The sequence below is a fragment of the Chiloscyllium punctatum genome, chromosome 4, assembly GCF_047496795.1.
Source record: "Chiloscyllium punctatum isolate Juve2018m chromosome 4, sChiPun1.3, whole genome shotgun sequence".
Taxonomy (NCBI): Eukaryota; Metazoa; Chordata; class Chondrichthyes; order Orectolobiformes; family Hemiscylliidae; genus Chiloscyllium; species Chiloscyllium punctatum.
The window spans coordinates 20,816,773-20,832,107 of record NC_092742.1 but is presented as its reverse complement, the minus strand read 5'-3'; the positions used below and the strand labels follow the sequence as shown (position 1 = coordinate 20,832,107).

At 40.9% G+C, this 15,335-nt stretch overlaps 1 protein-coding gene across 2 annotated transcripts in view; it reads left to right on the top strand.

Moving 5' to 3' along the window:
• The window catches only part of LOC140476119 (latent-transforming growth factor beta-binding protein 2-like), a 469,839-nt gene that overhangs the window by 360,860 nt on the left and 93,644 nt on the right, over positions 1 to 15,335 (top strand). For both annotated transcript variants that reach the window (XM_072568220.1, XM_072568221.1), the window contains exons 23-24: positions 2,983 to 3,108; positions 9,701 to 9,829. In XM_072568220.1, coding sequence (XP_072424321.1) covers positions 2,983 to 3,108; positions 9,701 to 9,829 — 255 coding nt within the window. The remainder of the gene's footprint in view (positions 1 to 2,982; positions 3,109 to 9,700; positions 9,830 to 15,335) is intronic.

The following is a 15,335-nucleotide window of genomic DNA, read 5'->3' as shown; positions in this document are numbered from 1 at the left end:
CTTCCAAATAAACCTGTTGGACTATAACCTGGTGTTATTGTGTGATTTTTAACTTTGACCCAGTACATAGCACAGAAATTGATTGCATTATCTTACAGTGGCTTAGTGGTAATGTCACAGGCCGAGTAATCCAGAACCCCAGGTTAATATTTGAAGGACATGAGGCTGTGACATTAGTAAATCTGGAATAAAAAGCTCTCACTGTGGTTAAAAACATATCTGAGTCGCTAGTACCCTTTAGAGAATGCTATCTGTCCTCCTTACCTGGTCTGACCAACAGGTAGTTCCAGACACTTACCTCTTGATTTGTTCCTGCAATTTGGGGCGGGCAATTAGTGTTGCACCCCTACCATCCAAAATCAGAATTTTCAGAATCAACACTCCTTGCTGCAGGTCAGTGATGGGCTTGTCTGAACACACTGGTCAACAAACTGGCTGGAGGGCTGTTGTTGTGCAAGGCTGGGCATTGTTATTCTGCAATCAAATCCGATTCCAAACGGGATTCAGGACTATGACCCACACAGCTACCAAAGCACCCTGGCACATGCCAAAAGGGTTCCACCACAGATCGGATTGATACACTTTGTGGGAAGGCTACCCTCATTGCATATTCCCAAACCCTCATTGCCTCTAGAGGTTCCCTCAGACTTTACAGTAAATCCTCCTACAGGCTGGTTGGCAAAAGAAGCATAGAATCACACAGTCACAGAAGAGACCCTTCAGCCTATCTAGCCTGGATCACCAAAATAAACTATCACATACAGTAGTCCTACTTTCCTGCACTAAGCCCATAGCATTGAATGTTTGACATTTCGAGTGCTCATCCAGGAATGTTTTAAAGGTTGTGAGGTATCCCACCTCAACTACCCTCCCACACAGTGCATTCCAGGCCCTCTGGGTGAACAATGGTTTTCCTCCACAGTGGCTCAACGGTTAGCACTGCTGCCTCACAGCACCCAGGACCGGGTTCGATTCCACCCTCGGGCAACTGTCTGGGTGGAGTTCTCCCCATGTCTATATAGGTTTCCTCTGTGTGCTCCAGTTTCCTCCCACAATCTAAAGATGTGCAGGATTGTCCTTCCTAAATTATCCTATAGTGTCCAGGCATGTGCCGGCTGGGTGGTTGGGTTAGGGTGATGGGGATCAGGATTGGAGTGGTGTTGGAAAACCACAGCAGGTCACGCAGTATCTGAGGAGCAGGAAGATTTACATTTCAGGCAAAAGCCCTTTAATAGGAATGGGTTAAATGATGAAGGGCTTTTGCCCGAAATGTTGATTTTTCTGCTCTTTGGATGCTGCCTGATCTGCTGTGCTTTTCCAGCACCACTCTAATCTTGACTCTATCTCCAGCATCTGCAGTACCCACTTCTTCCTAGGGTGATGGAGATAGTTTTCGGAAGATCAGTGCAGACTTGATGGGCTGAATATCCTCTTTCTGAGAGTCTATGATTCTCAAATTCCTCTCTAAACCTTCTACCTTTTACTTTAAAATTATGCCCCCTTGTTATCGACCCTTCAACAAAGGCAAAACGCTACTTTCCATTCACCATCTTCATGCCCCATATAATCGTATGCACCTCTATTGGGTCTCCCCTCAGCCTTCTGTGCTCCAAAGAAAACATCCAAGCTTATCCAGCCTCCCTTCAGAAGAGAGAGCTGTAAGAGAAAGATAAAGATTGGAAGATGGCCAAGGATGGTCATGTTGGAAAGGGAACGTTTTAGCAATGGAAGATGGCAAGACCGAACATAAACTTAGCGAACGGCTCACCGAGCATCGCAGCCGGGCCCACAGGGGCCAACCAGACCTCCCAGTCACCATTCATTTCAATTCCCCAACCACTCCCTTTCCAACATGACCATTCTTGGCTTCCTCCATTGCCAAAACAAACCACCCCGCAATTGGAGAAACAACACCTTATCTTCCTCCTGGGCAGCGCCCAGCCCGGAGGACTCAACATTGAGTTCTCCAGTTTCAAATAACCTTTCTTCCCTTCCCTTAACTCCCTTCCCAGCCCCTCCTCTGCCCTTCCATTCCTCCCTGCCACCAACCGGATTCATTGCTCCCATTGACCAACCAGGCCGTACTCTCTACCTGTCTTCACCTAGCCCCACTTCACCACCCTGCTCCACCCCCCTCCTCACCCCCCTTTATCTACAGCTCCCCCTATACCCACCCATGGTCCTGAAGAAGGGTTACACCCGAAACGTCGACTTCTCCACCTCCTGATGCTGCCTGGCTTGCTGTGTTCTTCCAGCCACCCACCTGCAATAGAAAAGAGAGTCGAATTTCAGGGAGAATGTCTGTCTCCATTATTACAAAAGTTCAGGTCAACTGAAGAAAGTGATTAACACAGAATAATAAGTCAGTGGAGGAAGCAAGGTTTTGGTAGAAAAATTACATTTGAACAAGACCGCTCCACATCATGACTATAAAGCACGACACGGGGCAGTGGGGTGCACCAAGAAAAAGCTAGAAGGAAGTGTGTGAAATGGTGACATAAAAATAAGCAATGGAAAACATCATGTAAGAAACATCCTGCTGCTCCAACGTACTTAATTAATTAAGAAATGAAATGAATTGTGGATGCCGTAAATCAGAACCAAAAACAGAAATTGCTGGAAAAGCTCAGCTGATTTGGCAGCACCTGTGGAGAGAAATCAGACTTAACATTTCGGGTCAAGTGACCCTTCCTCAGAATGGTTCTGAGGAAGGGTCACTGCATTCGAAACATTGGCTCTGATTTCTCAGAGTCAATGTTTCGAATGCAATGACCCTTCCTCAGAACCATTTGGAGGGTCACTTGACCTGAAATGTTAAGTCTGATTTCTCTCCACAGATGCTGCCTGACCTGGTGAGCTTTTCCAGCAATTTCTGGTTTTTGTATTCAATTAACTTGTTGCATTTCCTATTGAATTGTTGAGAGTTTATTTTCTACTGTCTTCCATCTTTTTTCTAATTTTGCTATGAATATACTTTTATAGACATGAATGAATGCTTGAGCAAGGATGTCTGTGGTCCAAACGGAGAATGTGTTAACAGTGAAGGATCCTATTTCTGCATTTGTGCCAGGGGTTTCACCACTACTCCTGATGGTACAGGCTGCCAAGGTAAGACCAATTAAGATAAGAACACATGCTTATAATAAGTTAGTCATGTTAATATGATACCAGCATTTATGAGAATTCATTTTGACCTGACAGAGCACTGAATCATAATTGACTGCTCAAGTTTCTCAGGTTTTTTTCTCATAGGACAATTCATTCAATTGAGATTATGTGACATGCCAAAATCACATTTTTTGCATCTTGCCATTGATGACTGAACTGGACTCGCCATATAAATACAGTGACTACAACAGAGGCTAGGAATCCTGCAGGGAGTAACTTACCTCCTGACTCTCTGTTCACCATTTGCGAGTCACAAGTCAGGAGTGTGATGGAATACTTTACACTTGCCTGGACACTCAACGAGCTTGACACCATCCAGGACAAAGCAGCCCACTTGGTTGGCACTACATCACAAACATTCACTCCCTCCATCACCAATGCTCTGTATGTACTATCTACAAGATGCACTGTTGAAATTTGCCAAAGATCCTTCGTTAGCACCTTCCAAACCCACGACCACTTCCATCCGGAAGTACAAGAGCTGCACGGACATGGGAACACCACCACCTGTAAGTTGCCCTCCAAGCCACTTGCCACCTTCACTTGGAAATATTTCACTGGGTCAAAATCCAGGGATTTCTTCCCTAATGGCATTGTGGGTCTACCTAGTCTGTGGCCTGCAGTGGATCAAGAAAACAGCTCACAATAATTGTTGGCCAGCCAGAGATATCCAAATTCCATGAATGGATGAATTTTTAAAAAGTAACAAGGCTATTTGAGATTTCAAAATAAGCATGAGATTTCATATTTATTCTCAATTACAATATGCATGTTGTCATTGTAAAAATTGCATATTTCAGCTCATATTTTCACGTTTGATGTGTTAGAGTCCAGGGGTCAAATTGTTGGCCAGATTTTACTCATTGCAATTTTTGACCTAAGCATATTTAAGGTAAAGAAAGTTAGTAAAGTGACAAGAAGATATAATATGCCTTTTAAAGTCCAAAGTAAAAAGTCCATTTGCAAGGTGTCAATTCTATCCATAGAATAGACATTGTGCTTTACAGAAATTCCATAAAATGTGGCACAGAAAATTTGAATAAATATGAAATCACATTCTTATTTTGAAATCTCAATTACTCCATAATCAAGAACCCAAAACCTATGGTGTTTCAGTGTGGCTTAATAAGGTAGTTTTAATTAAGATTCTGATTAAAGCAAATAAGCACAATTTGAAAACAAAATCAAACTAAGATTAAATCACAATTAAAAAATCACCGATAAATTGGGGAACATCACCCAAGGGTCATGATTGGGATTATAATGCCAAGTGGAAAAAAATTAGGTTATTTAGGGAGGGGTCATCTTCATTCATGTAGAATTCAGTATTTTGGTGAATCACGAAGCTTGTAATACAGGTTGGCTATGGCCAAGAGAAACCATTCTTCAGCTCTCCTGTACAGGTATAGCTTTGTCTTTCTAAAGACTTTACTTTAACAAAGACTCACGAGCAATCACAAGCAGTTACAGTGTAGGAGCACATTTATTAGCTTCCTTATTTTTAGTCTCTGTCTTACTGGATAGCAATAGTTTGTTTTGTCATTATTTAGGTATCAACAGAACATTTTGACAGATGAGTTCGGTCAATTATTCAATTCAGCCACTTTTGCCATTACTCTAATTAAGTCACGGAGAATTTGTGAAGTAATAGTCAAGTTTGTTAAGAGCACAAGTCTTTTATATTTCACGCTTTGTGAAATCGGCTAGACGTGAAATTCAATTTCAGCGGGGAAAGTGAATGATAGGGAATAACTTGTCCATTGCAGGTCCATCCTGTTTCCCTTCCACTGTGTCAATCAGAAGGGCATGTAGCCAACAGCCAAAGTAAAACTTTACCCCTCTGCCATCAGAAAATTCCAGAACGAGCAATAGTCCATGAATTATTTTGAAATGTTCAGTAAACTAGATTTCACTCAAAACTAATCAGCAAAATGTTAAATACCTAGAAACTGGCAAGTACAGCTTTCCATATCCAGCAGGGAGAAATAACTGGGCAGATAGTCACTGGAGAGATATTCACTCCCTGTCTGTCACATTGTTAATTAATTTCTGGACAAAAGGGTACACTGGAGTCTTTCACAACTCAGCAGTAATTAAACAGCCAATGAATGTCCATTTAGGGGTTGCATCTGACCACCTTAACGATTGTCTGTGGGTCTGAGTGGGGGACCAGGTTTGTGTATTTTTGGTAATCTATAGAAGCGAGGTGTGTTGGATCCATCTGGTTTCATGTTTTGGAAGTCTGTCCTGTTTAACTGCCATGTTGAGAAAGTGACTGGCTTCCTGACTGGGATTGACCAGAGTGACCGGCTTGTGGTGGAGAGGACTGCCACTCAATTTGGGGGCAGTTGAAGGCACAGTTTGTGGAGGGGGTGGAAGTAAGGCAGTGTCCTCTGAAAGCTGGTCAGGAAAGTAACAAAAATTCAGATTGGAAGCAGTTTAGGATTCAACAAAGAAAGACAAAAGATTACTTAAGATAAGAATCATGTATAAGAGTAAACTTGCAAGAAAAATAAAATCAGGATGTAAAAGCTTCTGCATTCATTATAAAGAGAAAATATGACTGATGACTAATTTAGGCCCCTCACAGAACAAATTAGGAAATTTGATAATGTAGGACAAGGAAAAACAGGACAATTAAATAATTACTTCTGTCTTCATGAATGAAAGTATATATCTTCACAAAAATGTTAGGAAATCAGCAATCTCATAAGAAAAAGGAATTGAACTAAATTTGAAAATAGTGCCAGAGAAATTATTGGGATTCAAAGCTGATAAATCCCCAGGGTTTGATTATCTATATTCCATGTTACTAAAGGAAGTGGCCATTGAAGTAATGTCAGTTGTCAGTTTCCAAAATTTTATAGTTTCTGCAACAGTCCCAGCAAATTGGAGGGTGGCAAATGTAACCCCACTATTTTTTTTTAAAAAGGGAGATGAAAATGTGAAGTTACAAATTAGTTAGTATATTAACAGTGGTCAAGAAAACCCTGGAGTCTATGATAACGATTATATAGGACATGTACTGTGAAAGATAAGTTAACAAGTCACTTAGACAAAGTCATCAAGGATTTATCAATGGGAAATCATGGTTGTCAAACCAACTTGAGCTTTTTCAGAACACAGCTAACAGAATAGATAAGGGAGAAGCAGTGGATTTGGTGTATATTGATTTCCAGAAAGCATTTTACAATGTCCCAAATCAGCATTTAATGTGCAAAATTAAAGCAAAGGGAATTAAGGTTAAATAGCTAACATAGCCTGAGATTGGTTTAGCAGACGGGAAACAAAAAAAAAATTAACATAAAACAAACAAAACATAGGTCCTTTTTGTAGTGTAAGGTATTAACTAATGGGCTACATGAGGTTTGGTCTTTGCCCCCCCCCCCCCCCCATCTATTCACAGTAGTCACTGACAGTGGCCATGCATGTGTAGCAAGCAGTTAGGAAGATTACTGATATGTATGTAAGTTAGCTCACTGACCTTGAAGGTTTGTTTTCAGATATTTTATCACCATACTAGGTAACATTATCAGTGAGAGTCTCCGGTGAAGTGCTGGTGGTATGTCCTGCCTCTCTATTTATAGGTCTTGGTTTCTTAAGGTGGGTGATCTCATTTCTGGTTCACTTTTCAAGGGAAAGTAGATGGGGCCTAAGTTGATGTATTTTTTGATGGAGCTCTGGGTTAGAATGCCATGTCTCTAAGAATTCTCATGCAAGTCTTTATTTTGCTTGTCCTAGGATGTGTATGTTGTCCCAGTCAAAGTAGTGTTCATCTTTGTCTGTATGTATAGAAACTAGTGATAGCAGTTCATGTCTTTTGATGGCCAGTCGGTGTTCGTGTATCCTGGCGGCAAGTTTCCTGCTAGTTTGTCCGATGTAGTGTTTTTTACAGTTCTTGCATGGTATCTTGTAAATAACATTAGTTTTGCTGGTTGTATCTAATGGATCCTTTAGGTTCATTAGTCGCTGTTCAAGTGTGTTGGTAGGTTTGTGGGCTACTATGATGCCAAGGGATCTTAAAAAATCAGGACAGCTAAACAGGACAGATTTCCAAAACATGAAACTAGATGGATCCAACACACCATGCTTCTATGGATTATCAAAAATACACAAACCTAGTGCCCCACTCAGACCCATAGTGTCCCTACCTGGTACACCAACATACAGATTAGCCAAAGAACTCCAGCAAAAACTAAAACACCTATTTGAAGATTCACGCCACTCCATTCACTCCACCCAGGAATTCCTGAACAACATCAAAGACACCAAGATAGAAGAGGATGAAATAATGGTCTCCTTTGACATTGCAGCCCTTTTCACATCAATTAACATCGACCTGACCAAAGAAACACTGGCATCACTACTAGGAAAACGAGGACCACAAACACCAGAGAGCACCAACTTCATCAGCAAAGACACCATCCTCAAACGAGTGGACCTGTGCCACATAACCCACTTCACGTTCAATAACAAAAACTACAAACAAGTCCACGGAATACCCATGGGATGTTCACATCGTGGAAGCAGTAATGCAGAGACTTGAACAAGCTGCCCTTCCATCTATCCAACCCAAACTCTGGGTCTGCTACATAGGTGACACCTTCGTCACTCACAAAATGGAACAAAAAGAGGAAACATACAACACCAACAACAATATCCTAACAGACATAAAATTCGCAAAAGAGAAGGAGAACAATAACAGACTCCTATTCCTAGATGTGACAGTTGACTGTACAGTTAACAGCGAGCTTCAAACCCGTCTACAGAAAAACAACAAACACAGACCAAATACTTTACTGCAGAAGCAATCATCCCAACACCCACAAATGGAGCTGCATCAAGACATTATTTCAATGAGCTACATTACACTGCAGCACCCAAGAATTACAAAAAGCAGAAGAAAAATATCTATGCAATGTTTTCAAGAAAAACGGGTACCCAATAACCAGATTCTGACGATTCCTCAGAAACAAACCCAAACAAGCAGACACAATGCAACCAAAAACTATAGCCACATTACCGTACATCAAAGACCTATCAAAATGACTTCCAGACTACACAGACCCCTTGGCATCTTGGGGAGCCCACAAATCTACCAACACACTTAAACAGTGACTAATGAATCTAAAGGATCCATCAGATACTACCAGCAAAACTAACATCATTTAAGATACCATGTAAGAACTGTAAAAAACATTACATCAGACAAGCTAGCAGGAAACTTGCCACCAGGATACATGAACACCAACTGGCCACCAAAAGACACACCCCAATGTCACTAGTTTCTATACATACAGACAAAGGACACTGCTTTGACTGGGAAAACACACACATCCTAGGACAGGGGAAACAAAGATATGCATGAAAATTCTTAAAAAGGCATAGCGTTCTAACCAGAACTCCACTAATAAACACATCGATTTAGATCCCATCTACCTTCCCTTGGGAAAAAAAGAACCGGAAATAACATCACCCACCTTAAGAAAGCAAGGCCTATTAATAGAGAGCAGGACATACCACAGCACTTCACCAGAGATTCTCACTGATGATGTTAACTAGCATGGTGATAAAACATCTGAAAACAAACCTTCAAGTTCAGTGAGCTAACTTACAGACTTATCATCAACTTGAGCTACAAATCTCCTCAAAAAAGACTACCGATATGTTGGCTTTTGCTTGAGATTTCCCCTGCCTGGCAAGGTGTAGAACAAGGTCTCAGGATCTGAGATAGGCCACTGAAATGAAAAGAAATTTCTTCAGTCAAAGAGTGATGAACCTGTGGAATTCTCTACATGAGACAGCGACGGAACCAAGCCAGTGAATATATTTAAGGAATAAAAAGATAGATTTTGTTAACACCAAAGGAATCAGGGAGCATGGGGTGAAGATGAGAATATGGCTTTGAGAAAGTGTATTAGCAAAGATCATTTTGAATTGTGAAGCAGATGTAATCAGCTTAATGACATACTCATGCTCCTCGTCTCTAAGTTTTGAAAATATATATGAAAGGAATGTTTGAGCTTATTACTACAGTTGGATTGTGGCTACTTATTGTAAGGTGTTTCCTCAAAGATTTTGGATTTTTATGATATTGCTGGCTTTGCAAGAGCTCTTGTGTATCCAAAATTTTGTAAAGTCCACCTGAAACGTTCTGTACTAGGAAACAGAAACACACAACTTTCACCGGTGTGTGGGCTAGCTGTTTTCTTCCTTATCGGAAGATGAAGATTTGGACCAAAGCAATTGGCTCTAATAAACAGCTGACCCAAACAATGAGGAAAACTGTGAAAAGTTAGTTGGATGAAATAAAACAAAACTGTGACGCTGAAGGTCTGAAATAGCTGGAGAAATTCAGCAGCATCTGTGATGGACAAGACAGAGTTCTGCTTCAGAACAGAGGATAATTAATGGGGATGGTTAGCAGTCCCAATTCAATTTAATTTGGTTTTAGGGTCAATGTTTCTTGCTTTTGCTTCTGGGCGCCCACTGTTAGTGTCATACTTCCTGCAGTATGTTCTCTGCTCCATAGATATTAATGAATGCTTGGCCAGAGACATCTGTGGTCCAAATGGCGAGTGTATAAACAATGAAGGAGGATCTTATCACTGTCTGTGTGCTCAGGGCTACACCACTACTACTGATGGAACAGGCTGTGAAGGTAAGATCATTAATTATATTCAAGCCTTTGCAGCCTAACTGTTTGTATGGTGTATGTTACATCTCCTATGATTTGCACATTGCAGTTTGCTATGATTTGAAACTCTTTTTTTCGTCTTTCCACTTTCTTTAGGACTGGTGTAGTGACTCAATGGCTAGCACTACTGCCTCACAGCGCCAGGGATCCGGGTTTAATTCCCACACTTGGGTGCCTGCCTGTGTGAAGTTCGCACATTCTCCCTGTGTCTGTGTGGGTTTCCTCCCATAATCCAAAGATGTGCAGGTTAGGTGAATTGGCCATGCTAAATTGCCCATAGTGTTCAGGGATGTGCAGGTTAGGTGCATGAGTCTGGTGTAAATGTAGGGGAATGGGTCTGGGTGGGTTACTCTTTGGAGGTTCGGTGTGCACTTGTTGAGCGAAAGGGCCTGTTTCCACACTGTTGGGATTCTAATTCTAATTCTTTAGTCCATTGGGCTAGCAGTGAAGGTGGCTCTGCTCTTTGGCAGTAGGACAGAATCAATAATAGTATGCTTATCACTTCAGTAAGAATGAAAATTCAGCCATGGTAATGTAAGCTAGGCTGCCATTTTGAGGCCACCCATTTTATTCCATAGCTGAAAGCCAATTTCAATCCCAGTATCTCATCTGATTAGGAGTTTAGATGATGGGTTGGAATGGAACTCTGAAGTCAGTGCTGTATGTTATTGGTCACTGTGTCAGGTTAGTGCAAAAAATCAATTCCATTCTTTTTATATCCTTAAAGTAATTTATCTCCGTTAATTTCCTTTGATGTTCAATCACGTTATCATCACTGAACACACCATCACCAACATCCTAGAGGTTACCATTGGGCAGCACAGTGGCACAGTGGTTAGCACTGCTGCCTCACAGCGCCAGAGACCCGGGTTCAATTCCCGCCTCAGGCGACTGACTGTGTGGAGTTTGCACGTTCTCCCCATGTCTGCGTGGGTTTCCTCCGGGTGCTCCAGTTTCCTCCCACAGTCCAAAGATGTGCAAGTCAGGTGAATTGGCCATGCTAAATTGTCCATAGTGTTAGGTAAGGGGTAAATGTAGGGGTATGGGTGGGTTGCGCTTTGGCGGGGCGGTGTGGACTTGTTGGGCTGAAGGGCCTGTTTCCACACTGTAAGTAATCTAACCTAATCATTGACCAGAAGCTGAACTTTGACAATATGGTTACAAAAGAGTGTCAGAGACTAGGGTTTCTGTGGCAAATTACTCACGTCTCATCACCTCAATACCTGTCCACCATCTACAAAGGTATGGGATGAAATACCATTCAGACACCTGGATGGGGTTCAGAGTTGTGAGTGTGATTCTGGAAAAGCACAGCAGGTCTGGCAGCATCCGAGGAGCAGGAGAATCGACGTTTTGAGCATGAGCCCTTCATCCTGATGATGAGCTTATGCCTGTAATGTCAAATCTCCTGCTGCCAGACCAGCTGTGCTTTTCCAGCACCACACTCTCAATTCTGATTTCCAGGATCTGCAGTCCTCACTTTTTCCTTGGATGGGGTTCACTCTAATAACACTCAAGGAGTTTGACACTGTCCAGGACAGAGCAGCCCACTTGATCTGTATCCCTCCACAACCTTCAAAGCCAATTCCCTTCACTACCACTATATGATGGGAGTAGTGTTGACCATTTCCAAGATGCACTGGACTAGCTGACCAAGGTACTTGAAAGCACATTCTAAACCCACAAACCCAACCACCTTAAAGATGAAGAATAGCGGATGTATGGGACCACTATGCTTGTTCTCATCTTCCTGGATTGGCACATATATCCCTGTTCCAACATTGTCGCTGAGCAAAAATCCTGAGACCCTTTTCCTGACAGCATTGTTGTTGTCCCTGTAACCATTGACAGCCACAGTTCAAGAAAGCCTTCTCCAGGATAATTAGGGATGGACAATATATGCTGGTCCAGCTGCAACACTCATGTCCCACGAACAAATAAATAAACACTTCCTCGTTTCATGTTTCTGCTTGACAAATCTTTTTCCTGCTTCTGCTTTTGTTCCTTCCTCTGTTTTAGGATTGATGCCATCTTCTTTAATCCCTGATTGTCTTCTTCACTTTGATGCATAATCTCACACTTGCCTACGTTTATGTCCAACTGTTTGTGATTCCAGATTTAACATGTCATACAATCGTACAGTTGTCCCATAGATTTGAGGAGTGTTAGAGGGTGAATGCAAATACCAGCAGTCAGAGGAATGAAATGGTGAACACCTTGTAAACCTCAGAAGGAAATACTCATTAAAGTTTCAATTTGTGAAAGCTTCTGGGAACACACTTTGATAATTACAAAAAGCACTTTCTTCAAACCACAACTTCAACATATAAATGGGAACAGCAGACACACGTGCTTGGCCATTTCAGAACATTTGCCTCTGAGCAGTTTAGTCTTAACCCACTCTGCAACTTTCATGAGGTAATTCATTTGGTGTTATGTAATTGTAGATGTGAGCAGATTGCCAGAGACGCTTTGAAAAAACAATGCTGGATGTTTCTCTGGCCAAACTTATGTGCACTCTGTGTACTGTCAAATAGCCAAAACGTGATATTTTAGATCTGCTATTGCAACAAGAGATGTTACCACCTAGAGCTATGTTACATTTCAGGACATTTTCGTTGTTTTTGTCCATGGAACTTAGCTCCAATTATGCCAAAATTTGCTTTGAGCTATAGCTTCCTCTGAAAAACTTAGTTTCTCAGGAAAACTGCATGCTGGGTCGTGAATCGAAATTCAGAAGAAAAGTATTTATTAAGCTAATTGGAGACCTCAGAGACCTAACCATAAGTAATTTGATCACTTGTCTCCATGGGTAGAATTTTCCTCTCCCTGTATTCTACGAGCAATAGCAAGAAAGGAAGGGGAAAAAATGATATGAATAAAAGAAATCAGACTCTTGACCAAGAAAAGTTTTCCTGATGCCATAAATGGTGGTTGGAATTTCACCAATGAATGGTGACTACCTTGTTCCATCCATTCAAACCTCTCAGGTTCATTTTTCTTTCCCTGAGAAATAATTTGCAACATGTCAGTCCGAGAGGGGCATAGCCCAAAAGCTAGAGCTAGATCATTTGGGAGAGATATTAGGAAAAACTTCAACACATAAAAGATGCGAGAGATTTGGAAGTCTCTTCCACAAATGGCAGTTGCTTCTAGATGAATTGTTAATTTTAAATCTGATATGGATTTGTTTTTGTTAAATGAAGGTACTAAGGGGTATCAGACAAATGTCACACTGGGTTGGGCACAGATTAACCATGATCTCATTAAATGACAGAATAGGCTCGAGGGGCTGAATGGTCTACTCCTGTTCCAATGATACCACATGGCTGCTGCTCACCAAGTGCTTGTCCGGGTCATTTTGCCACTAGTTCTTCACAAAAACATTCTTGCATTATGATAGCAAAGTTGAAGAGGCATTTAGACAGACACATGAAGGGCAAGGAAGACAGAGAGATCCAGACCATGAGCAAGCAGTGGGATTGGCTTAGAATTGCATCATGATTAGTACAGGCATTGTTGGCTGAAAGGCCTTTTCATGTGCTCTCTGTTCAATGCATGTTCCCTGGCCACAACCCACCACACTCTTTCATCTGTGCAATTTAACATCAGCAAATAACCAGTCTTACCACGTGAAAATGCCTGGTTTCAGACATCCCTGCTCCATTTCCCTTTGGAACTCAACATCCGGAGAGTGGAAGATCGGATGAGTAAAGTCACTCTGAGGTTGGGCAGATCAAGCACCATTGATCCGTTGTCACAAAACACTTGGACTCCAGGAGACAGGAAAATTCCAATCCATGACTGATAAATAGTTTGGATTCTTTGAACAATTTGACAGAAAGCAAAATTGAAGTGAGGGAAATTAGAAAGCAGGGTTTCCCTGCTCTTCGCAATACAACACGTTTATGCAGAATGTATTTAAAAGACAGGTATAAAGAAAAGGAATAAAACACAATCTTAACACCTTTAAAAACTACACTGGACTTTGGAATCAGGAGAGCAAGATTAATCAGGCATCAAAGTGCACTGTAACTGTAAGGGAGGAGGCAGAAGACTTATTCCATTTCTGTTATATAAGACAATCCGTTAAATAGTAGGAAAGTGTTGCATTTCATTTATTTTGTATAATTTCCATGAATATATGTCTGATCGGTTAAATTATGAAATTCTAACATTAACTAGTACCCAGTACACAGCATAATATTGTGAATTAAAGCAATATATGTCTCAAACCATGTCACCCCATGAAGTATTCACTTTATCTGGCATTAGAAAAACAGAAACAATGTGTATTCAAGTCATGGATCTTCCTCCCCATTTTAAGTGGATTGTTTTGTTACCCTCCCAGGACTTGTAACAAGCACTTATAAAACAGTGTTAGTCAACACCATGTTCAGATCAATTACAGAATCAACTGGCCACTGAATCCAAGGATATACTTGGATCTATGTTATTGTAACAATTATTATTAATTAATTTAATAGATTGATCCTTTATTTCAGTTGCAAAATGTTATTTGTTTTAAACCCTTAGCTAGCAGCTCATTGTACCCTCATATTTGGTTTGACTTGGATAAAGTGTAGTATTAGAAGTCAGTATGAATCTGCTTTAATCCCAGCTGATGTTATTCCTGACTAAGTCAGAGTCCAAGGCTGAAATCTGGCTTGATGAATCATATTTATGTTTTTTTTATTTGAAGAGATGGTCTTTCACTGAACTATAAGCACACAATGCTGCAGATCTGGTTTTAACAATAAAACAGAAGTTAATTCACATGAAGGAAAAGAAGATTGAATACATTAAATCAAAAATGTACGTATAATGCAATTTGGAAGATTTAAAGACACACAGTCAAAATACAGAATATGAATTATCCCAAGAGTATCCTTTCACGTACTTAACCACCAGAGAGAATTTCCTTCTCTATCATATCTATAGTTTGACTTAAATGTTGCTTTCGACTCCTGATCCTGAGAGTCGGATATCCTCTGAGAGTCATAGGGTCATACAGCACAGAAACATACCCTTCAGTCCAACTCATTATTGCTGACTAAATTTCCAAAATTTAACCATTCCCACTTGCTTGCATCTGACTCATATTTTTCTAAACCTTTCCTTTTAATGTACCTGTCCAAATGTCTTTTACATGTTGTAACTGTACTTGCATCTACCACTTCATCTGGCATTTTATTTCACATGTGAACCACCCTCTGTGATCCTTGAGCATTCACGCACTGAGCTTAGACTGTCTCAGCTTTGACTAACCCCTTCAGGGTATCAACCAAACACTTAAGGTGTGGAACTTTTAAACTAAACCTTTATACTGAGGTAATCTATTTTATAAATTAACAGCTTTCTCCAGGAGAAATGCATCATATATCCAACTTCAACTAGGACACCTACAAACCAAATCCAAGTGAGGGGAATTTTCGCCAAGCAAAAAACTAAATCAATCCACAATCCTTCG